This window comes from Mesocricetus auratus, unplaced genomic scaffold, assembly GCF_017639785.1.
Source record: "Mesocricetus auratus isolate SY011 unplaced genomic scaffold, BCM_Maur_2.0 Super-Scaffold_100004, whole genome shotgun sequence".
NCBI lineage: Eukaryota > Metazoa > Chordata > Mammalia > Rodentia > Cricetidae > Mesocricetus > Mesocricetus auratus.
The window spans coordinates 13,478,302-13,502,687 of NW_024429189.1; the positions used below are offsets into that span (position 1 = coordinate 13,478,302).

Consider the following 24,386-nt stretch of genomic DNA (forward strand, 5'->3'; position numbering starts at 1 on the left):
TTTATTCCATTAAGTTCTGTTGAAATAGTTCAACTTTTTTTAAATGCTCAAAAGTTCTTTTACTTCTTTTCTTCTTTAGGTGCATGGAGATGATATAATTTCCTTCTTTGGGGCCAATAACTACCGCTTTCTCTGCAAGTTGCATTAGGTCCCTTTCTTTCCTTGCTCTCCTCTGTTCTTTTCTCTTTCCCTCTGCCTTCCTCACATTCCTTCCTAATCCTTCACCACTTTAAGGGGTCCTGTTTTCTTTTCAAATCCAATTCTACAAGCTCATTTTCATCTGTCATATTTCTAAGATGTTGTGTGCAAGACTTTTCCTAAGAAAAACTGCACATACAGACACACACACACACACACACACACACACACAGACGTGAAGGCAGGGTTTATTTTTTTATCATTTTTTATTTTAATTTTAAATAGCTTGTTTTACATGTCAATCCCAGTTCCCTCTCCCTCCTCTCCTCCCGCACTCCCCTTCCCCCCTCCCTCCCACCCTATTGCCAAATCCTTCCACATAGGGGATATCTAGAGTCTGTCATTTTACTCTTGGTAGGGTCAAGGCACTCCCCTAAGAGTCCAAGCTGAGAGAGCATCTCTCTTTGTGCTATAGGTGCATGAAGACAGTTTGTATACCAGGGATAGACACTGATCCACAGCTCAGGGCCCCATAGGTTGCCCAGGCCTTCTCCCTGACACTCACATTTGGGGGGTCCAGATCAGTCCCATGCTGGCCTCCCCACTGTCGGTCTGGGGTCCAAGAGCACTCCCCTGTTCAGATCAGCTGTCTCTGCTGGTTTTGCCAGCCCATTCTTTACCAATTTGCTCATCACTCCTCTCTCTCTGTCACTGGGTTCCTTGGGTTCAGTTCAGTGATTAGTTGTGTGTTTGCCTCTGCTTCCATCAGTCACAGGATGAAGGCTCCCGGGTGGTTATAGACATCAAGTTCATTATCAGGAATGGGCATTTGAGGTGGTCCCTCCACTATTGCTTAGCTTGCCAATTGATGTTATACCTTTAGATCACTAGAGGTCACTCTGGTGCCTGATCTGTCTTCGATCCTATGATTCCCTCTTCCCCCTATTCTACCCCCACCCCCTCAACTTCCTGTTCCCCCATGACCAACTCCCTTCCTCTTTACACCCTCTATTCTTCCCAGGTCCCACTCCCGCCCACCCCTCGCCGTGTTCCCCATCCATTCAGAGGATCTTGTATCCATCCTCTTCTCTTGGGTACTATGCATATATGCATATCTTTTAGGTTCTTTCCTGTTTCCCAGACTCTCTATCTGTGGAAGTGCAGACTGGCACTATCCTGATCCATATCTAAAATCCATATATGAGTGAGTACATACCATGTTTGTCTTTTTGCGACTGGGTTACCTCACTCAGGATGGTTTCTTCCAGTGCTATCCATTTCCCTGAGAATTTCAAGATTCCATTGTTTTTTTCTGCTGAGTAATACTCCATTGTGTAAATGTACCACATTTTCTCTATCCACTCTTCAGTTGAGGGGCGTCTAGGTTGCTTCCAGGTTCTGGCTATTACAAACAATGCTGCTATGAACATAGTGGAGCAGATGCCCTTGTTGTATGAACCTGCCTCATTTGGATAAATGCCTAAGAGTGGAATTGCTGGGTCTAGTGGTAGATTAATTCCCATTTTCCTGAGGAATCTCCATACTGATTTCCAAAGAGGCTGTATGAGTCGGCATTCCCACCAGCATTGGACGAGTGTTCCTCTCTCTCCACATCCTCTCCAGCATAAATTGTCTTCGGTGTTTTTGATTCTAGCCATTCTGGCAGGAGTAAGATGGTATCTCAGAGTTGTTTTGATTTTCATTTCCCTGATGGCTAAGGATGTTGAGCACTTTCTTAAGTGTCTCTTGGCCATTTTAGCCTCCTCTACTGAGAATTCTCTATTTAGCTCTGTACCCCACCTTTCAAGTGGACCCTTTGGTGTTTTGGAGACTTGTTTCTTGAGTTCTTTGTAAATTTTGGAGATTAGCCCTCTGTCAGATGTAGGGTTAGTGAATATCTTTTCCCATTCTGTGGCCTGCCTTTTTGTCTTTTTGACTGTGTCCTTTGCCTTACAGAAGCTTTTTAGTTTCAGAAGGTCCCATTTGTTAATTGTCGATCTCAGTGCCTGTGCCACTGGTGTTATGTTTAGGAAGTGGTCTCCTGTACCAACTCGTTGAAGAGTATCTCCCACTTTCTCTTCTAAAAGTTTCAGTGTGGCTGGAAGTATGTTGAGATCTTTGATCCATTTCGACTTAAGTTTTGTACAAGGCGATAAACATGGATCTATCTGCAGTCTTCTGCATACCAGTACCCAGTTATGCCAGCACCATTTGTTGAAGATGCTTTCTTTTTTCCACTGTACAGTTTTAGCTTCTTTGTCAAAAATCAGGTGTTCATAGGTGTGTGGGTTAAAATTAGGGCTTTTGATTCGGTTCCATTGGTCTACCTGCCTATTTTTGTGCCAATACCAAGCTGTTTTCAGGACTATAGCTCTATAATAGAGCTTGAAGTCAGGTATGGTGATGCCTCCTGAAGTTCCTTTATTGTATAGGGATGTTTTGGCTATCCTGGGCCTTTTGTTTTTCCATATAAAGTTGATTAATGTTCTTTCCAGGTCCTTGAAGAATTGTGATGGAATTTTGATAGGGATTGCATTGAATCTATAGACTGCTTTTGGCAAGATTGCCATTTTTATTATGTTGATCCTACCAATCCAAGAGCATGGGAGATCTTTCCATTTTCTGGTATCTTCTTTGATTTCTTTCTTCAAAGACACAAAGTTCTTGATATACAGGTCTTTCACTTCCTTGGTTAACATTATCCCCAGATATTTGATGCTGTTTTTGGCTATTGTAAAAGGTGATGTTTCTCTGATTTCTTTCTCAGTCACTTCAATATCTGTATATAATAGGGCCACTGATTTTTTTGAGTTTACCTTGGATCCTGCCACATTGCTGAAGGTGTTTATCAGCTCTAGGAGTAACCTTGCGGAGTTTTTTGGGTCACTTATGTAAACTATCATATCATCTGCAAATAGTGAAAGTTTGACTTCTTCTTTTCCTATTTGTATCCCCTTTACCTCCTTTTGTTGTCTTATTGCTGTAGCTAGAACTTCAAGTACAATATTGAAGAGATATGGAGAGAGTGGACAGCCTTGTCTTGTTCCTGATTTTAGAGGAATTGCTTTGAGTTTCTCTCCATTTAGTTTGATGTTAGCTGTTGGTTTACTGTATATTGCTTTTATTATATTCAGGTACGTTCCTGTTATCCCTGATCTCTCTAGGACCTTTATCATGAAGGAGTGCTGGATTTTGTCAAAGGCTTTTTCAGCATCTAGTGAGATGATCATGTGGTTTTTCTTTTGCAGATTGTTAATATGGTGGATTACATTGATAGATTTTCTAATGTTGAACCATCCCTGCATTCCTGGAATGAAGCCTACTTGATCATGGTGGATGATTTTTCTGATGTGTTCTTGAATCCGGTTTGCAAGTATTTTATTGAGTATTTTTGCATCAATGTTCATGAGGGAAATTGGTCTATAGTTCTCTTTCTTAGTTGTGTCTTTGTGTGGCTTGGGTATCAAGGTAATTGTAGCCTCGTAGAAAGAGTTTGGCAGTGAGCCTCCTGCTTCTATTGTGTGGAATACTTTGACGAGTATTGGAATTAGCTCTTCTTTGAATTTCTGGTAGAATTCTGCACTGAAGCCATCTGGGCCTGGGCTTTTTTTTGTTTGGGAGACTTTTGATGACTGCTTCTATTTCATTAGGGGTTATAGGTCTGTTTAGATTATTTATCTGTTCTTGATTTAGTTTTGGCAAGTGATATCTATGCAGGAAATTGTCCATTTCCTTTAAATTTTCAAATTTTGTGGAGTTCAGATTTTCAAAGTATGCCCTGATGATTCTCTTGATTTCCTCAGAGTCCGTTGTTATGTCCCCTTTTTCATCCCTGATTTTGTTAATTAGCATGTTCTCTCTCTGTCTTTTGGTTAGTTTAGACAAAGGTTTGTCTATTTTGTTGATTTTCTCAAAGAACCAACTCTTTGTTTCATTGATTCTTCTCAGTGTTTTCCTGGTTTCTACTTGATTGATTTCAGCCCTCAATTTGATTATTTCCTGGTGTCTGCTCCTCCTGGGGGAGTTTGCTTCTTTTTGTTCTAGAACATTCAGCTGTGCTATTAATTCTCTAGTATGACTGTTCTCCAGTTTTTTCATGTGGGCACTTAGTGCTATAAACTTTCCTCTCAGCACTGCTTTCAAAGTGTCCCATAAGTTTGTGTATGTTGTGTCTTCATTCTCATTGAAATCGAGGAAGTCTTTAATTTCTTTTTTTATTTGTTCCTTTACCCAGGGATGGTGCAATTGTGCATTGTTCAATCTCCATGAGTTTGTAGGGTTTCTGCGATTTGTGTTATTGTTGAATTCTAATGTTAATGCATGGTGGTCTGATAAGATGCAGGGGGTTATTCCAATTTTTTTTTGTATCTGTGGAGATTTGCTATGTTTCCTATTATGTGGTCAATTTTAGAGAAGGTTCCATGTGGTGCCGAGAAGAAGGTATATCCCTTTGTATTTGGGTGGAGTGTTCTATAGATGTCTGTTAAACCCCGTTGGGTCATAACTTCTATTAATTCTTTTGTTTCTTTGTTAAGTTTCTGTCTGGAGGTCCTGTCTAGCGGTGAGAGCGGAGTGTTGAAGTCTCCTACTATTAGTGTGTGAGATTTTATGTGCATTTTGAGCTTTAGTAATGTTTCTTTCACGAATGTAGGTGCCTTTGTATTTGGGGCGTAGATGTTTAAAATCGAGACTTCGTCTTGAGGTATTTTTCCTTTGATGAATATGAAGTGCCCTTCTTCATCTCTTTTGATTGATTTTAATTTGAAGTCTAATTTGTTAGATATTAGGATTGCTACGCCCACTTGTTTCTTGGGGCCGTTTGATTGGAAGATCTTTTCCCAGCCCTTTACTCTGAGATAACGTCTGTCTTTGGTGTTGAGATGTGTTTCTTGTATGCAGCAGAAGGAAGGGTTCTGTCTTCGTATCCATTCTGCTAGTCTGTGTCTTTTTATAGGCAAGTTGAGGCCGTTGACATTGAGGGATATTAATGACCATTGATTGGTGATCCTTGTTTGCGCTTGATTTATTGTTAGTGAAGTTATTTTGTGTAGTTTCTCCTCCCTTTTTCTTTTGGTGTTTTGTAAAGTATGATTATATATTGCCTGTGTCTTTGTGAATGTAGTTATCTTCCTTGGCTCTAGGTTTTCCTTCTAGCATTTTCTGTAGAGCTGGATTCATGGATACGTATTGTTTAAATCTGGCTTTGTCATGGAATATTTTGTTTTCTCCATCTATGGTAATTGAGAGCTTTGCTGGATATAGTAGTCTGGGCTGGCATCCTTGTTCCCTTAGTGTTTGTAGGACATCTGACCGGGATCTTCTGGCCTTTATCGTTTCCATTGAGAAGTCAGGTGTAATTCGGATAGGCCTGCCTTTGTATGTTACTTGGCCTTTTTCTTTAGCTGCTCTTAATATTTTCTCTTTACTCTGTAGGTTTGATGTTTTGATTATTATATGGCGAGGTGACTTCTTTTTCTGGTCAAGCCTATTTGGTGTTCTGTAAGATTCTTGTACTTTCATAGGCATATCTTTCTTTAGGTTAGGGAAGTTTTCTTCTATGATTTTGTTGAATATGTTTTCTGTACCTTTAAGTTGAAGTTCTTCACCTTCTTCTATACCTATTATTCTCAGGTTTGGCTTCTTCACTGTGTCCCATATTTCCTGAATATTTTGTGTTAAGGATTTGTTGGTTTTGAGATTTTCTTTGGTTGACGACTCTATATCCTCTAATGAGTCTTCAACACCTGAGATTCTCTCTTCTATCTCTTGTATTCTATTGGTGATACTTGCATCTGTAGTTCCAGACCGTTTACCGAGCTTTTCTATTTCCAGCATCCCTTCATTCTGTGTTTTCTTTATCGTTTCTATTTCAGCTTTCAATCCTTCAACTGTTTGAGCTGTTTCCTTAATTTTCTTGGTTGTTTTTTCTTGGTGCTCTTTAGATTCTTTGAGAGATTTGTTTATTTCTTGAATTTTTTCCCCCATTTCATGGATTTTTTTGTTTGTTTTTTCTTCTATTTCTTTAAGGGATTTCCTTGTTTCTTCTTTGAGGGTCTCCATCATCTTCATGAAATAATTTTTAAGGTCTGTCTCCTCTTCTTCATCTATGTAGTGCTTTTCGGGTCTTGCTGGTGTTGGATCCCTGGATTCTGGTGGGGTCATGTTGGTGTTTCTATTGCTGAGTGATCTCTTATTCTGTCTTCTTCCCATCTCTTCTTCCAGTGGGTGCTGGTGGGGTCTTCCCGTCTCCACTGGTCTCCTTCCTTACTGCAGCTGAAGCTGGGGATGCTGAAGCCAGACTCGCTGGGGTTGGGGTCTTGGAGGGGCTGATCTCTTTCCTGAAGCTGGACTCGCTGGGGTTGGGGTCTTGGAGGGGCTGATCTCTTTCCTGTGTGGACGGCTCTTCTGGAAGCCGGGAGCGGCCCCGAAGATGGAGGGGGATGGGTGATGGGCGGGCGGTCCCAGCCGGAGACCCAATCTCACCTGAAGCTGGGCTCGCTGGGTTGGGGTCTTGGAGGGGCTGATCTCTTTCCTGTGTGGGCGGCTCTTCTGGAAGCCAGGAGCGGCCCCGAAGATGGAGGGGGATGGGTGATGGGCAGGCGGTCCCTGCTGGAGACCCAATCTCACCTGAAGGCAGGGTTTAAATGAGTCCAAAAGTTCCAAGATAAATGATAAACAGGTATTTATTAGGGAAACATGCAAATAATAGTAAAAACCGCTGCAGTCTTCCTGCTCTAGAAGATACAGTATCTGCCCTTCTGATGCTCTCATTACAACCCAAGAGACTGAGCCAGTCCCTCCTCTACCTTATAAGGGGGTCACATCTGCACACCTGAAGCCATGCCCATAGGATGTGGCCACCATTGCAAGTGCACTGGCAAAGCAAGATTCCACTACACACTTGAATGTGCATGCACACCTATTCACCCCAGAAAGGAGACACACAATAGATGAAGAGTAACATGTGAACCAAAGGGTTTCTTGTAGCAGCAGGGGTGACTCAAAACTGTACTGTCACCAAAATGGCCACTCCAATACCTATGGTGACTGATGAAAGCTACAGCCCAGGGACTCTCTACACAGCTTGCAAATAGCTGCAGAAGTTCTAGAATCTCTTCTGGGCATTGAGGCTGGTCACTTACCTCAAGGGCACTTCTTTGCTGCTTCTACAAACTGCTATACAACATTGTATCTGTCTTTTCATACATTTTCCCTTGAGATTTTCACATCCTATTGAATATTACTAACTTAGCTCTTTAACATTTATTGTTAATTGCTGCATATTTTCCATTACTTTTTGGCAACTCCTGTGTCTTATGATTTCTTATGATTTCCATCTGTGAGTAGGGTTGTTCCTTTATTTGAGAGTTTCATGTAGATTATTCATGTTGTTGCTTCTGCTATTTTCCATGCATTTTGACAAGTCATCCTTTAGAAAGGCTTGAACGATTGCAATCCACATCAGTAAACAAAGGGAAGGTTTGCTTTTCTTTTACTGCTTGGCAAAAACAGGCATCCTAAATTTTCCATCATGTTGTCAGTTCAGTATCTTAAATATGGAGCTTAATTCTTCTATTATTCGAAATTTATATTTGTGAGATTGAGATGTGTTACCTCTTTTCTTGAATGGGGCTACATTTGCATTTCCTCTTTGATCATATTTGGGCATTATTCAAGAAAACATAGCTCTTGAAATATCTTGTTATTCTTTCTATCTGAAAACCAAAAAATAAAAACATGCTCTATGAAACATTTCAAAATTGGCATCATCATTGCTGTCCCTCTCGGCCATTTTGTCTGTAATCTGGCCTACCTTTTTAATACAGGATTTAAGTAGTTATGAGTCTAGTGTGTATTCCTTTATATTTTCTTCTTTTGTTTATACTTAAAAAGAAATTATTTTTAAAATACAGAAAATAGGGTTAAATGTGGCTCAGGGATGAAGAGCACTTGCTGTTCTTCCAGAAGACCTGGGTTCAAATCCCAGCAACCACATGGAGAAGCTCCAGGAGATTCAAAACCCTCTTCTGATCTCCATGAATACCCACATGCATAGTACACATATGGACAAATAGATACGCATGCAAAGACAAAAATAAAACAGAAAAATAAAATAATGGCAATGTACAAGCACATTTTATTTACTTTGGGGTGCTTTATATCACAATCAGCAAATCAGCATGACACAAGGATAGCTTTTATGTATTCTCTCTAGTTCCTTTCATTTTGGAGTTGTTTCTTTTGCCAGTTTCTTTTGCTTACCTGTTTAATGCGCTTTGAGTATTGCATATTTTTTTAAATATTGTTGGATATTATTTACAAAATAAGACAGTAAACTCCTTTCAATACTTCTGCATTTTAAAGTTCATTTTGTTTTCATGAATTTATTATGTATAAATTCACAAATACTTCTCCAAGTTCCAAAAGTGAATGCCATAGTCTTTATTCCTAAGGCATTACACTGACAATGACGTGCTAGTCAGCTTGTGTAACAAATACCTGGGAAGAAGAATTTAACTGAGCAAGAGTTAGTCTGCTTCTCAGTGGCAGATTTCAGTTCATGGTCAGGGGACTCCATTGCCCCTGGTCCCATGGTGAAGCAGAGCTTTATAGAGGAAGATCATAGTAGAGAAGGGTGCCTCACGTCCTGGCACCCAGGAGTCAAGGAAAACAGTAGCAGGAAAGAGCCAAAGCTACACACAGTGTCCCAGTGACCCCATCCTCCAATGAGGCTCCACCTTCCACAGTTCTACCAAGTATTGAAAGTTAGAGGCCACCAAGGAATAGACAACTTATTAGGGCAGAACTTCCGTGATCAGTTTCTATGTCTGCTAAACCTCTATGCTACACCAAAGGGTGAGCTTGCTCATCTTCTCCTGATCTCTAGAGCTCATCAAGCACACATAATATCATCACAAACGTTGTTTACAGAAACTCCCAACTGGGAGCACTGTACTTTTCTCACAGTTTGATTGTATGTTTTTAACTCTAAATTGTTTTGTCCTGTTTTCCATCTAAACAGGATGGAAAACAGAGACAGAGGTGAATTTTTTCTTTATAATCTTGATTTTCAGTCTGGCTCATTCAGATACATTGAATGTAAACTAAGTTCAAACTGAAGACATACATTTCCTTATGAAGTTATTCAAATACTTTCAGAACTCTGTCAAGTTTTGCTAGGCCAACTCTCTAGGATTCTACTGTAAAATATCATGGTATGGATGGTGACATTAATGTTTAAGCTTTAGTTTGTCATTTAAAATCAAAACCCCCATGAATGTTCTTCTAAATCATCTCAGTGATAAAAAGATCATTGTGTAAGAAAATATTAAATGTAGATATATTTTACTATACTAAAACGAAATAATGGGAAAAATTGATTTTTATCTTTATTTTTGATAATGTCTTATTCTCTTGTGTAACATTTATATATGTAAGTATTTGCTAACTTGCACCACAATTTATTTTATTATGCTGGCCAGAAATGTGTAAATCAACGGCAGTAGTATTGTAGAGTAAATGCCTCTTGTTATCTTATATTTTAGGTTAGTGGGATGGTTTGGCCATGAACTCAGTACAAGATTTAAGATGGATAATAGTAAGTATATTCAACTTTATCATGTGCAGTTTTGTTTTGACTTCATTCTAATTTTCAACTGACTTTGTATTCCATGTAATAGACATGCCCCATGGAGAATGCACTTTGAAAATGTCGCTGTGGTTTCCAAAATAAGAAATGACATTTCAGTATGTAAGGCTAAGTGTTTATAGATTTAGCATGATTTTGTATTTTATCCCTTTGAAGAGAGATTAAAGGAAGTGAAATCTAGCCCATGGCTCATGTGGCTTGGTCCAATTCCCGAGTAGAAATGGCCAAAACACAGGCAGGCAAGACAGGGGCAATTTGATGATTGAGGCCAGAGCCAGAGAAACATGAATGTCAGTCCCAATTTTCTGCTTAACAGTTTTGTGACAATGCCAGTTATTGTTTGTTCTATTCAACATATTTAATGTGAATAATGTTGACTTCCGTGTTTGGTTTAAGAGTAAGTTAAATTCAAAATTACAAACCCAATGGCATACTATGGGACTTTAAACAACTGTTTACAGTTATTCATGTTCCAATTATTCCATTGCTGTGGCATTTGCCGTGTACCAAAGACTAAGAATCACTGCAAGCAGCTACATCAAGAGGTGGTGAGCTGCCAGGCTCCAGGGGCACACCTGTCCTCTTCCTTTTTCCCATGACTGTACTCCAGCCTTCTAGAGCACCAGAGGCATCATGAGCCTTTGCCAGCTGAGCATAAATTTAGTGTTTAGTGTGTGTCCAGTTCTTGGGAACTCTTTATGCCTTCAAATTGGCAACAGCCAGGTCACGGAGTCCTGATGGACAGCCCCGATCAGATGAGAAGCCTGTAATGTAGCCAGGCTGCTAACTTCACACCAGTTACTTCAGTTAACTCAGGTAAGGTTTCTTATCCATCACGAGGGGATTTGATTAGGCCAAGAACAGAACTGGCTCTCTTGCTGTGACATAAAAGACTGGAACTCTTTAAGCTGTTCTGCTCAACTCTGTATTATGGTGCCTAAGCAACCCTAGAGGCACATAGAAGTCACTGAGACCATCGTCCAATAAGCCTTTACTCAAAACAAAATAATTTAAAACCAAGTGGTAGACTGGACTTTGACTGTTGGTCTTATTTTAGCTAGGCCAAGGCTTGATAAATTTCCAAAGAAATGTAACACATTCTTCTTTGTCTTAAGTGAATTTCCGGTCAGTCCAATGATATTAGGTTTAACTTGCTTCAGTTTGATGCATTTAATCATGTTAGGGGGTTACCTGCTCCCTCTTTATGTTCTAGATCAGGATACTTAAGCAAATCTTTTCTCTCCTCTCCTTTTCCTAAGAAAGTAACCTCACAAAGCTCCTAGAGCTAGAAGCCACCTTCATGGGTCATTTCATTCATCTCTCTGACTTCAGGTGACTCAGAATCCTGTGCCTGGGCATCATGTTCTCTCTCATGAAGTGACAGTCATAAAATGTTTCTAAGCATGGTGTAAAAAGAAAATAATATCTTGGAATCAGGAAGACAGAGGGTAGGGTTTAGACCATTTTTATTTTCCTTGTGAGGGTTCTAGTGTCCAGTTAGCTGACATGACTGAGCACAAGTCATAGGAACTGCCATGGAGTGAAAACACACCAGAATTTTCCCTCCACTGAGTTTCTTTTATGTCATTTAAGAATACCACTGGGGGAATGGTTTTAAGTCTTACTCTCTCAATTGTGACTTCTTTACAGCTGTAAGCCCTTCTTTAAGATGTCTTATAAATAGTGACATTATACTAATTTTTCAGAACTGCAGTTAATCCCTGGGGCCAATGGATTCCGAATTTCCAACCCTCCCATTTTGTTGGTCTGTCCCTTGCATGCTAGTTTAGAGGTAAGAATCCTGGGCTTCTGCCTTCCCACATCCTGGCCTGCTCACCTCACTGGTTGTAACAAGTTCTAAAGGGTTTCTGCTAATGAGAAAGGTCCTGAATCAGCATAAGCAATTGACAGAAGGCAGCATTTCCTACTAGGACAGTGACTATGACTGTGACCTTGAATGTGTTTTATTTGTTAATTGGACCTGATGTGGGAAGACATATCAGCTGCTGTTCTACTGAAGTGAGTGTGGACCTGGCCGTGCCCATGCTCATCTTTCCAGAAACCAAATGATTATGCAATATTTAATTCTATGTTAATTCTCTTAAGTAGCTGGTATTTACTGAGAAAGAATTGCCAGTTATTATTCTGAGTTCTAGGCATCGTGTTACTTCCTGTTTTCCAAGCCAAGGAACTACCAATGTGCCCTAAAAGACACTTAACAGGAGACTAATTTTGTAAGATAACAGTGAAGAATTAGTGAAACCATACATTGGATAAAGTGGTCTCATTAGATGGGGTGGATATTTTTTCTTATTAAGATGTCTACAGCATTGTATCCATGTATAATTTCTAGTATAATCACTCTGTATTCTCTTTAAATTAATTCATACATATGTCTAAATTGATTTTATACAATATTAATATTTGTAAAATTATGTAGTTATGTATGTATACAAAAAATAGAGACAGATAAAAGAACATATCTAGAAACCCAAACTGTCACGTCTTTGATATCTTTTTGTCATGCTCTAAATTCATTCAGGTAAATAAACTAATATAATTATTACTTCTCAAGTAATTAAAATTATATAATTAGGGGCTGGAGAGGTGATTAAGAATACTGGCTGCTCTTCCACGGGACCTGGGTTTGACTCCAGGCACCCACATGGCAGTTCACAACTGTCTGTAATTCTAGCCCCAGGGAATCCAATGTCCTCTTCTGGCCTCCGTGGGCACCATGCACGCATGTGGTTCACACTTACACATGCAGACAGACATACTCATAAAATAAAAATACACTTCCAAAGTTATATGCTTAGTAATGATGCATATATTAATTGAATAAATTTGACTGTACTCCTAATCAAAAAATTTGGGTCTTTTTTGTTTTTTAATGCTATCTAAAATAATCCAATTCATGATATTTTAGGAAATCAAGTTGTGCAGGATTTGAGCTTGAAGGGGGTTGTTAGAAAGAAATATCTCTTCTAAATCCAAAATATAGCAGTGTCTCCTTATGGCCACTAGATGGCAGTATCAAATTCCTGGTTTTGTGCACCTTCACCCCTAGACAGTGACAATTGCCTTTCTCATTTCATACTAGTTTAGGAAGCACCTACTCAATTTGACCACTAGATGGAGCATGTGCTATTTTCACCTTTTTGAACTGTTTTGATAGAAAATAGAGGAAGTGACAAGGTTAATTTTCATCCAGTGTAACATTTTTCAAAGTCTTTTGGAGGAAAAATCTATTCAGTACTTTGTCCAATGATATTTAGTAGTTGTCTAACAGTATTTAATAACTATTATCCGTGAGAAGAAACGTTGTGTCCAGTGACTTGAAAACAGCAGGTGTCATCTCAGTATGCAAGGTTGTAACAGAAGGGCTAAGAATGGAAGTAACCAAGCCACACCCTAGGGAGCAAGGGAGGGCTAGCATTTAGCTCATTGCTTCTGATTTCCCTTATTCGAATATTCTGAAATTTTCCATTTCTCTTTTCCTCAAGACAGTGTGACCTCCAACTTAGCAGCCTCCATCTTTGGTGCAGGGTGACTCCAGCCTGCTGGGCTACACCCAGCCCCTCTCATTTTAGCTAACTATCTGCACAGAAGGGAGGCCTCCTCTCCTTTATCCCACCGCCTGTCTACTGGGCTGGATTAGAGCCACCTGCACCAACTTTCCATTCCCAGACTCTGGGGACTGGCTGATCTTGCCCTTCAACCCCTAACTTAAAGCTACCTGAAGAAATGTAGCAGCCGCCTGCAGCAGCGGGAAGCAAGGGTCTTAGCAGCTTCTGGTCTTCCACTGCAGGCATCCACTACCAGGGCTATATTCTGGCCGAATGATCTTTTCCCCATTTTTACTGTTTTTAATTTTTAGGCATTTTAATTAAAATATAATTATGTCACTTTCGTCCTTCCCTTTCCTCCTGTTAACCCCTCCTTCCAACTCACTCTATGCCTCTCCCCAACTGAGCACCTCATCTTTGCTATTGTTGAACATACTACACAAGCTTTGTACTGGCTAATGTGGCCTTCAAGTTTTTTCCCCACATTTTAAACCGCAAAGGTTTAAAAATTACAAAATGACACACAATTCCCTTTTCTGATATCCTAATCACCATGCATTCCTGAGCCATGCCAGTAAGCATTGGCAAGTTAAACTCCTTGATTTTGTTTCTATGGTTTGTTTGTTTCTGGGGAAAAGCCAGCCATGCTGTGGAGATGAGAAAGAAAAAGTGCTGTGAGGCAGGAAACCAAAAAGAGAATGTACGAAAGGGGTCTCAAAGAGAGAAAAGCTGAACAGTGAGGGAAGAGAGAAGTTGGGAAGGTAAGCTGGGAGCGAAAAAAGACAAAAGAGATAAGAAGACAGCCGGGCAGTGGTGGCGCACACCTTTAATCCCAGCACTTGGGAGGCAGAGGCAGGCGGATCTCTGTGAGTTCGAGGCCAGGCTGGACCGACAGCCTCCAAAACAATACAGAGAAACCCTGTCTCGTAAAACCAAAAATAAAAATAAAAACAAAAAATAAAAAAGATAAGAAGACAATGAGAGTTGGCAGGGGATTCGTGCTACTAAAATATGGCCAATATTTAAATGAAAAAAAATGATTTAGCTAGTTTGTCTTGTCTGCTTTCCTTTCCAAACAAGTTCCATATACTTGAAAAGCAGCTTGAGGATTGTACATTTAAAAATCAGCTGAGCACGGTGGTCTCAGCATGTAAACTGCTGCTACAAAAAACAGGGAAGCCAAGTAAATAGAGGGGCAGGAGAGAACCAAACTCGCAATGCTGTCCTCCAATGTCCATGTGTGCCCCCACAGTAAGGAAGCCTCCACCCAATACATACTTACAGTTTGGAAGTTCTTTTCAATGAAATAATTTTAAATGCATTAATATGGCTTTGTTGACAACAACATTTGCTCAACTGCTATTGTTAGAAGTAGTTCCTGTATTTCCTATCTTCAGTTTGAAACTGTCACTTCCTGTCCACTGCTGGATAGTCGTCATTTATGCTGTCTTTTAAAATACACCCTGGCTCACTATTAGAGCAATCAGGTGTTTTAGACAGGCAAGGCAACACAGCTTCACAGAGATAAACAAATGTTACATAAAAGAAAACAACACGCCTTTGCATCATTAAACAAATGTTCCACCGTGTAAACAAATGTAACATATCTTAAAATAATATTCTACATCATAACAATGGAAAACTCCACGTTCCACAGGATTTCAATCCTTAAGAGTTTATAACCTTCTCAGTTTGAGAGTCTAACTTTCTTAGGCTTATGCTCATTTTACAAGTAACAACAAAATAAAGCAAGTAGAGAAGCCTGCCAACAATTCTGTTTAAAACTATAGGATTTTAAAACTGAATTTTTCAACTTCCTCTAATTAAAAAATTATCTTTGGTTAATAAATGAAAGAAATAAAAAACAACAGGGAATGTAGATACTCATTATATTTCTCTTCTAACTCCTATTATGTTTTTGTTTTGTTTTTATTTTGTTTTGTTATGGTTTTTCCATGCTGAGCATGAAGCCCCCTGGTCTTTAGGCAAGCAATCCAGCACTGAGCCGATCCCCAGCTTGTTAATTGCAGGTCTTCAGAACCAACTTCTCAGCTCTGGGAGGACATTTTTAGAAGTCTCCGGCCATGTTGTGGTTTGAATGCAGTCCATGAGGATTCATGTATTTGAGTGTCTGGTCCCCAGCTGATGAACCCATCTCAGAAAGGAGGTGGAGTTCTGGAGGAGGCAGGTCATAAGGGCTGGCCTCGGAGTTTTACAGCACATCCCCACTTCCTGTCTACCCTGTTCCTGATGGTGAACACAGTGTGACTAGATGCAAAACACTTCTTAAAAGCACTTCTTAAACAGTCAGCTGGCATAACTACCTCCCCCCCACGTTGCTTCTTGTCAGGTACTTTGTTAGATCACAAGTAACAGGAAATATGACTGAAAACCTCAGCCACCCTTGTTGTGACTGTAAAGTGGAAAATAATTTTTATGTATTTTTCTGTAGAAGAGTAAACCATTTTGTAATATAAAAACTAAAACTGGTTGACATTGAACACAATGACATTTAGCTATAAAAAGGAATCAGTGAAAGAGAATGCCTCATCTTTTTAAGAACACAAGAAATGTTAGCTAACAATCTCCAAGAGCTTCGTTAGCTGCAGATACAAATGAAATTCTTCAAAGTGGACATCTTGCCCTCCATATGTACAGAGTCTTCTTTCACGGACCCCTTACCCAAGGGAAACCATTGCTTTGTACAGACGTATTTTTTTTCCTTGTTACTATACCAGATGACACAGTGTTTACAAGTAGCTACACAGCAGTTGTGCTGTGATAGGTACCGTTAACTAGGATCTGTAAGTATTTGTCTTGTTTTGAATGTTCTGTGGACCAAACTATGGACAACAGTTGAATTATCTGAAGCAAACATTTTCTTCTCTTGCAAACATACATGGCATTCAAATATATTTTCTGTCATGGAAAATTGGCTTTCCCTATTTAGTGATGAGACATTTCAAAGGTGGCATGTTTTAATAGAGAAAAGATTTTCTTAAATGTGATGGTTTTCAATAGATCAAAGCTGGGAATTTCCTCGTTTATGTGTGATTTACATTTAACTTTTGCTTCTCTTGAAATTAGTCGCCACTGCTGATCTGATTGTCACTTTCAGCTCTTTCAGCAAGCAACCATGACAGCGCTGAGGAGAAAATCCATTCTACTGACAGGCTATCTGGAGTACATGCTCAAGCAATACCATAGCAAAGAGAACACAGGAAATAAGGAGCCGCTTGTGAACATCATCACTCCGTCTAGAGTAGAGGACCGCGGCTGCCAGTTAACACTGACCTTTTCCGTTTCCAGGAAAGGTGTTTTTGAGGAACTGGAAAAACGAGGAGTTGTTGTATGTATATGATAAGTTTATGTCTTGCATTGAATCACATATTCTCTTTGGGTTCTGGGTTGGGAAGAGTCTTAGTCCTCAGTTTACACTTTGTTACATATCATTCCCGTCAACCAGTCAGAATAAGTCACACACCAACTTAGCACTCAGCACTCTTCTGATTGACGGCCACAAGGGCTCTCTGTTATTTCTGATCAAGATAGCCCTTTTATATTTTATTGAAAGAAACAAAACTGACCATCCTCATTTGGTTGATTTTGTGTTTTCACAAAAACAATGTGGTGACATTTCCCTAGAATGAGAACAAGACAAAGAATTATTACTATTGTTTCCAACACATATTACCAAGGCAGTTGCCAGGGAACCCATGCTCCGTTGGCTTGAGATTTCTCATCTCCATTTTGTGTTTAATAGCACTTCAAAGAGTCGTTATATAATTCCTTATAGGAATTAAACGGGATAGCATACCCAGACTATACTAACTGATGCCTATAATATTCATTTCTTAAGTTGGCCACGGTAATGACCAGACCAGAAGTAATTATGTGGTCCTACTTCCAAACCCTTCAGCAGTTCTGGGGACATATAGACTCCTCTCTCTCCATGGTCAGGGATTAGAGAAACAAATGAAGGTTGGTTTCTAAAGCTCCTAAAATATCATTGAGGCACTTGAACATTGGACATTTAAATTGGTCCCAGGGTTCCATGTGCTCCTCCAGGTCTTACCCTCTAGAAAGCTTGTTATAGGATCCATTTTCAAAGATAGCTCCCAGTGACTCCAGAAACATCATTTGGACATTCACCTGTGAACCCACTGCTAGTGTCATTATCAAGAGGAAAGCTTGGACTAACAGGGACAAAGGGTTTTACTTACAGTGATTAAAAAAAAGAATTGCTCATGTATTGAATTTTCAGAAAGTCGTGATCTATGGAATTTTATCATGTAAGTAGAATTTCTGTGTGTGGATAGTGCTAACACGATGACTTTATTGTTTTTCTCTGCAGTGTGACAAGCGAGAACCAGATGGCATCCGCGTGGCCCCCGTCCCTCTCTATAACTCTTTCCATGATGTTTATAAGTTCGTCAGACTGCTCACTGCCATTCTTGACTCTACAGAAGCTAGCCAAGTTTTCTAGAACAACTCAAGCAGTTCTCATTTCACTACGATTGAATTTTAGTCCCTAAAAGTATCTAGAAATTGATTGCATAGACCTGGTGGTAGTTATATATAAACTTACATAAAACTTGATATATTTCTTGATGACTGTATTGCTGGAGAGTAGGGTCTCTGGGAGTGGGGAGTCTGATATTACATGGCTTCAACCTGTAGGTCACTGTCTTGATAAGCTGTACATCCCATGGTCCCTGAATGGTTTCTTTAAACTGACAACTTTATAATGTATATGGGCTTCTTATGTCAGCATTGGAAATATCACTTTAATTTTGACGTAAAGAAAAATAGTTTTTCTTTTAAAACTTATAAATGAATCATCTGAAATACGTATGATCTTGTGATGTTCCTTACAATTCCAGGAAAAGAAAACCCCTTTTCTATGCTGTTACAATCGTGTGTGTGTGTGTGTGTGTGTGTGTGTGTGTGTGTACCCATGTAAGTGCACATCCATGAGGGGTGAGGGTGCTTAGGCCTACATGCTCATGTGAAGCATTGCTATCTTCCTCTGTCACTGTGTACCTCATTTTCAAAAATTTTTATTCATTTATTTTTATGTGTATGGGTGTTTTGTTTTGCTTACACGTATGTCTGTTCATCACATACAGGCTCGTGTCTACAGCAGCTAGACCAGAACGTCAGATCACGCAGCCATTTGTGAGCCACCATGTGGGTGCTGGGAATCGAACCCAGGCCCTCTGGAAGAGCAGACAGTGCTCTCTGTTCCTCTGAAACATCTCTCCTGCCCTTCCACCTCATGTTTTGATACGGCCTTTCTAACCAGACCTAGAACTCAGGCCTTCAGCTCACGTGACTGGCCAGTGTGAGTCTTCAGGGTCTCTGTCTCTGCCCCCTTCTGTTAGCGCGGGGTTATTGGCGTCCACTACAGCCACAGATTTTACGTGGCTTCTGGGATCTGAACGTGGCCCTGAGGCTGGTGCATCAAGTGCTTCAGCCACCCAGCCGTTCCCCAGCCTTTGCGTTGTTGTTTATAACTTTCCTTTCATCATGCAGCCCCATTCCATTCTTTCACCCACCCTTTCTCATTCACCCTCCGCTCTTTCAACCTCCCTTTCAAAATAAAATACAATGTAAGCAGAGAACAAAGACTTAAAAAAAATCAGTCTCATCATGGAACCTGTAAAGAGACACAGTGAGTCAGACAGCAACACCCCTTACCCACATACAGTTATTTGCAAGTGTCCGTTGCAAAGAGTCATTGGTCTGGTCCGAGGCCTCTGACTTCTGCTACCCTATCGATCCTGGGTGCTGGAGTTCCCTTTGTTGTCCTGTGTTGTAGCGATCCCACAGCTTTGTGTCTGTAGGATGGCTCCCTCCACACGCTCCAGCAGATCACAGTTTGTATGGATGCTGGAGTCAGCCAACCCACAACCCTAGTTCTGGGCCTGGGTAGTTGCAGGGTTGATCATCCCGCCAGCTCTCCCTTGTCTTCACCACCAGGGTGGATTTCCTGCATAGCCCTGGCTAATTTACCCCTTGCAGTGATGAACAAGCGTCAGGTCCAGTTCTCCAGCTTTCGTGTCCTCAGAATCAGTTTGCCCACACCTACACCTTCAGGGCCAGCTCTATTATGTTGCCCAGGCATAGCATATGAGCATTGCAGCTGATGAGGGGCAGGGTCAGCTCTCCTACTCTCATGTCCTCGGGACCAGCTCTCCCACCTACCGCAGGCATTAACGGGCAGGACATCTTGCTCCTACCCAAGCCACGCCATGACAGATGATTCATTCGGACTGCTCGCCCACGCTCACAACTTCCAGACTGGCTCACCTACGACTCCGCCAATGGGGTTGTCTCTATTGTGCTGCCAGGCGAGCTTCAGGGTCTGCTTTCCAGAGTGCTGTAGCTGGCACCGGTGACTGGGGTAAGGGGGAAGGGCAGACAAGGGGGTTGGGGACAGTTATCCCACTCTCACACTCTCAGAGCCGGCTGGTCTGTGCCTCTGCCACCAGGAATCAGCTGGAGTGTGCTGCCCAGATGAGGAACAGGGCCCCTTTTCCTGAGTGCTGCAGCCGGTAAGGGAGGGGTCAGCCAGCTCTTTCGTCTGTAGCAGGCGATGAGGGGGCATCTCTCCCTTGCCCACACTGCCACATCAGAGACGAGTCCTGGGGACAATTCTGCTCTCACAACCTCAGTACTGGCTCGCCCACACCTCTGGCTCTATTGTGCTGCCCAGGTGAGATGCAGAGCCTGCTTTCCCCAGGTTGAAGCTGGTAAAGGGCTCGGCTCCCTAGCCAACTAGAGGAGGTAGGGGAAAAGCGGGGACATCTTTTCCTTGTCCCCACCACCACACCACAGATGAGGGAGGCCGTACCAACTATTCTCCTTTCACATCAACAGGGCTTAGCCATCACTTTTGATACTACTCGTAATATGTATTTATTAGCAAAGTGTTCTAAATTTGCACATAGAAACAAGATACAATGCTTACAATATGATTGGCGGTACTGATTTGATAAACTTGAATGAAATAAACTAGGTCAGACAGCTACTTGTGATGCAGTAAATAATAAGATGTGAGAGTGTAGCGACAGCTACCAACACACACATGACACTCTTGTTTACCAAGTAGTTCTATTCCATGTATTCCACTCATATGTTTGTTAATGTAACAAGCCTCTCCACTGCGTTATCTTACCTTCATTGATGGAATGACTCTCAAGAACTTGAGCCTCATACCTGCATGGCCTCCTATATGTCATACTTTTTTTAAAATTTCACAATGCTCAACAAAAGATATGATTTCCATTTCCAAGGAATATAGCTACATGGAGTTCAGCCATTAATCATGGAAAAAATAAATACTTAATTACAACTGGTAGCATCTGCTGATGATGTCCTATCTGGCTCTCAGTGGCTGGGACAAACATTGTGCTGGCTGGTGTTTTGTCAGCTAGACACAGGCTGGAGTCATTTGGGAAGAGGGAACCTGAGCTGAGAAAATGCCTCCACTAGACTTGCCTATGAGCAAGCTTCTGTATGTTCTTAACTGATGGCTGATGTGGGAGGGTCCAGCTCACTGGGGACGATGCCAGTCTCTGACAGGTGGCCCTGGGTGCTATAAGGCACTCTGAGAAATCTGTCGGGCAGAAAGCCAGTAAACAGTATTCTTCCATGACTTTCCTTCTAGTCTCTGCCTCCAGGTTTCTGCCTTGAATTTCTGTCTCAACTTCCTTGGATGATGGACCTCAGACTGTAAGGTGAAATAAACCATTTGCTTTCCCAGTTGCTTTTGGTCATTGTGTTCTATCACAGCAATTGAAATGTTAGCTAAGGCAAACATCATCACAAAAATGACTTAGGGAGGAAGTAGTTTATTTTTTCATACAGGTCACAGTCCATTGTTGAAGGGAGTCAAGGCAGGAATTTGAAGCAGAAACCATGGAGACACCCTCCTTAGTAGCTTGCTCACAGGCTTGTGTTCAGCCGCATCTCTCGTACAGTCCAGACCCATCTACCAGGGATGAGATGACCCACAGTGCCTGCCCCCATCTCCCACATCAATTAACAATCAAGTGAATACCCACAGACATGCCCACAGGCCAATCTGATAGAGGCAATATCCTCAATGAAAATCTTCCAGATAAGTCTGGGCTTGTCAAATTGACAGCTGAACGCTAACTAGGATCGATGATAAATAGATGACAATGTGAATTGGAAGACTTAACTTACATGGTTGAGTAAGGGAAGTGTTTAAAGATGCTTATAAGATTATATTAACAATATTACATGCTAGCCATACTTACATTTTATCAAATTATAAACAGAAACTATGGAAGGATTGTAAGTAGCATATACATATAACTCACAATGAAATAGAATGTTACAATCCAGTTCCTTTCCCTCTCTCCTGTTGTCACTTTTGTAAATAACTTGCATGTTTTCAAGAGTTTTACAATTATGTAAGCCCATGGATATGAATTAATTTTGCTGTGTAATAACATTGTATAAATGTATTGGCACTGGATCTACTCAATTGCTTTTGCTCACCATCATTTTTTTTTTAGATTCACCTATTTGTTTTGATTATCATTGACATATAATGTGTAAATTAACTGCTTCTGTACAAGTGAAAGGATAATATAAATATAATTCTATCTTGGTAATAGTTTACAAACGTTTAGAGACCATATATAAGTAACCTTTAAGTTTTAATACCCCTGAGAAATTTTTTCTGAGCATTTTCAAGTAATTTTATTGTATTTTTCCTATTTTATTGTATTTTATTTTGTTTCCTAATTCCATTTTTGTATGTAGGTGTGTGTGTGTGTGTGTGTGTGTGTGATGTGAAAGTGAAAGAAAGGAGGTGTAGGTTAACTTTTGTGATTCCAGCTGCCCAATCTCTATTGTCATTCTTCAATTCTGAACTGCTTTAATTACTACAACATAGTAGGATCCAGCATCTGCAAAATGAAATATCTCATCTTTTATTTTTAAAAGATTGCCTTGGGTATCCTGGGTCTCTTTATTTTTACTTATAAATTTAGAATATATCTAAATAAATTTGGAATAAATGTATTGTGCTCTATAAAATCTCCTGCTGTGATTTCAATTGAATAGCAATTAAATTTTAGTTTAGTTTCAGAAGAATTAACTCATTTCAGTGTTGCGCCTTCTTCCTCAAGAACATAACATTTATTTTAATTTATTTATGACTTCTTTAATGGTTTTTGAAAAGTTTCATTTTCTCTAATTAAGACATTGCACAGTTAGAGTTCAGAGCACTTGTGAATGCCTCTGATGCACTGTTGCCTCTCAGGATACCTTTTATAACTGGTTCCCTGACAGTTAACACTGCACAGATGTTCAACTGATAGGTATGTTTTGAATTTTTATTTAAAATCTAACTCTTTAATGCTCACTTAATGGTGGAGTCTTCCATGAGGGAGTCATCTACAAAGAAACTCCATTTCTATTACTTCCTTTCTAATTTGGGAGATTTATCCTTTCTTTCTCTCTTTCTTTCTTTCTTTCTTTCTTTCTTCCTTCCTTCCTTCCTTTCTTCCTTGCTTTCCTTTTTCCTTTCTTCCTTTCTTTGATTGACATATTTTATCCTTTTATCACCTAAAGGTTAAAGGGTTTGAACACTTGGTTTCCAGGTGGGACTGTTATTTTGGAAAGTTATAGAACTTACTGCAAATGGGGTAGAGCTGACAAATGTTAAGCCACTGGGACATGGGGCTCTGGGTAGGAACTTCCTAGTGATAGCTACTCTAAATCCATCCTGTTTTAAATTGCTTCTTGTCAGGTATTTGGTCAGAGCATGAGACGAGTGATCCATACAGTATGTGTATGCATGTGTGTTCAATCTGCCGTATCCTTTCACTTGTACAGAAGCAGTTAATTTACTCTAGCAGCCCCTACTCTGGTTCTGGAGCTCAAACTCAGGACTTTGTCCCTACTAGACAAGTCCTTCACCACCGAGCTATACCCCATCACTTTGATTTCTGTGGGAGTGTCTCACTGTGCAGGTCAGACTGGCCTCATTGACCTTGCACACTTATTGCCTCAGATGGATGCACAGTCACACGAGTCTTCCCCTGCTGACTGATCTTAACACATGTCCTTGACAAAGCTTAAAAATAGCCCTCTCCTCTGACCCTCCTCCTGTGCCCTGAGCCTGTGGCTTCCACACTGGTCATTTGGTGCTCATTCTTGGGCTGCCTTCCACCAACACTATCACACACTGGGATGTTGTTCACATTTCATATAATTTAAATCACACAAAAAGATTGCATTTAAGGATCATTTGATTTTGTCTTAATGGAATTTTCTATTAGAAATACTCTTATTTCTTTATAACCCTGTAAGGAATGATTTTTTTCTTTGTTACATAATTCTATATTAAGTGTTATTTTCTCTTAAATAGACACTCTTCCCTCCTCTGCTGCGCAGGAGAGGAGGGGAGGGAGAGGGAGCTAGGATTGACATGTGAAGCATACTTGTTTCTAATTTAAATTAAATTAAAAAATAAAATAAAAAAGAAATAGACACTCTTAACTCATTGTCTTAGCACTCATTCACTGCTTACATTTTTTTATTTTAACAATCTGTACTTTTATTCCAATATATCAAGGCAAAATTTGCATGGAATTTTGGTTTAACTGATAGCATATCCAAGATCTGAGAATGACACTTTTAGGTTTTGGATGAATACCCTAGCTCTGGAGTCATTTGTTCCAACATTATTCATTCTCCATGTTTTTGAAACTCCATTAAGATATTGTGCCCTCATTCTTGTCACCAACTTGTTTCTTGTATTTTCTGTTGAGTTTGTAGACACCATTCTTGGTTACAACTTTAAAAACATACGGGTCATGAGAGTTTTTCCTGCATATATGCCTGTGCACCACATGCACGCATTGTTCTAGGGGCCAGAAAAGGTCCTCAGATGCCATGGGTCTACAGTTACTGGCTGTGAGCCACTAGGTGAGTAAAGGAAATTAAACGCAGGTCTTATGGAGTAGCATCAAGGGCCCCTTAATTAC

At 40.3% G+C, this 24,386-nt stretch overlaps 1 protein-coding gene across 1 annotated transcript in view; it reads left to right on the forward strand.

The window, feature by feature from the left end:
• The window catches only part of Kynu (kynureninase), a 140,561-nt gene extending 122,351 nt beyond the window's left edge, over window positions 1–18,210 (forward strand). Inside the window, exons 11-14 of the mRNA XM_005069024.4 lie at window positions 9,684–9,736; window positions 11,494–11,579; window positions 16,475–16,705; window positions 17,711–18,210. Of these exons, the coding sequence (XP_005069081.1) occupies window positions 9,684–9,736; window positions 11,494–11,579; window positions 16,475–16,705; window positions 17,711–17,842 (502 nt within the window). The 3' untranslated portion in view covers window positions 17,843–18,210. The remainder of the gene's footprint in view (window positions 1–9,683; window positions 9,737–11,493; window positions 11,580–16,474; window positions 16,706–17,710) is intronic.
• Window positions 18,211–24,386: the final 6,176 nt, after the last annotated feature.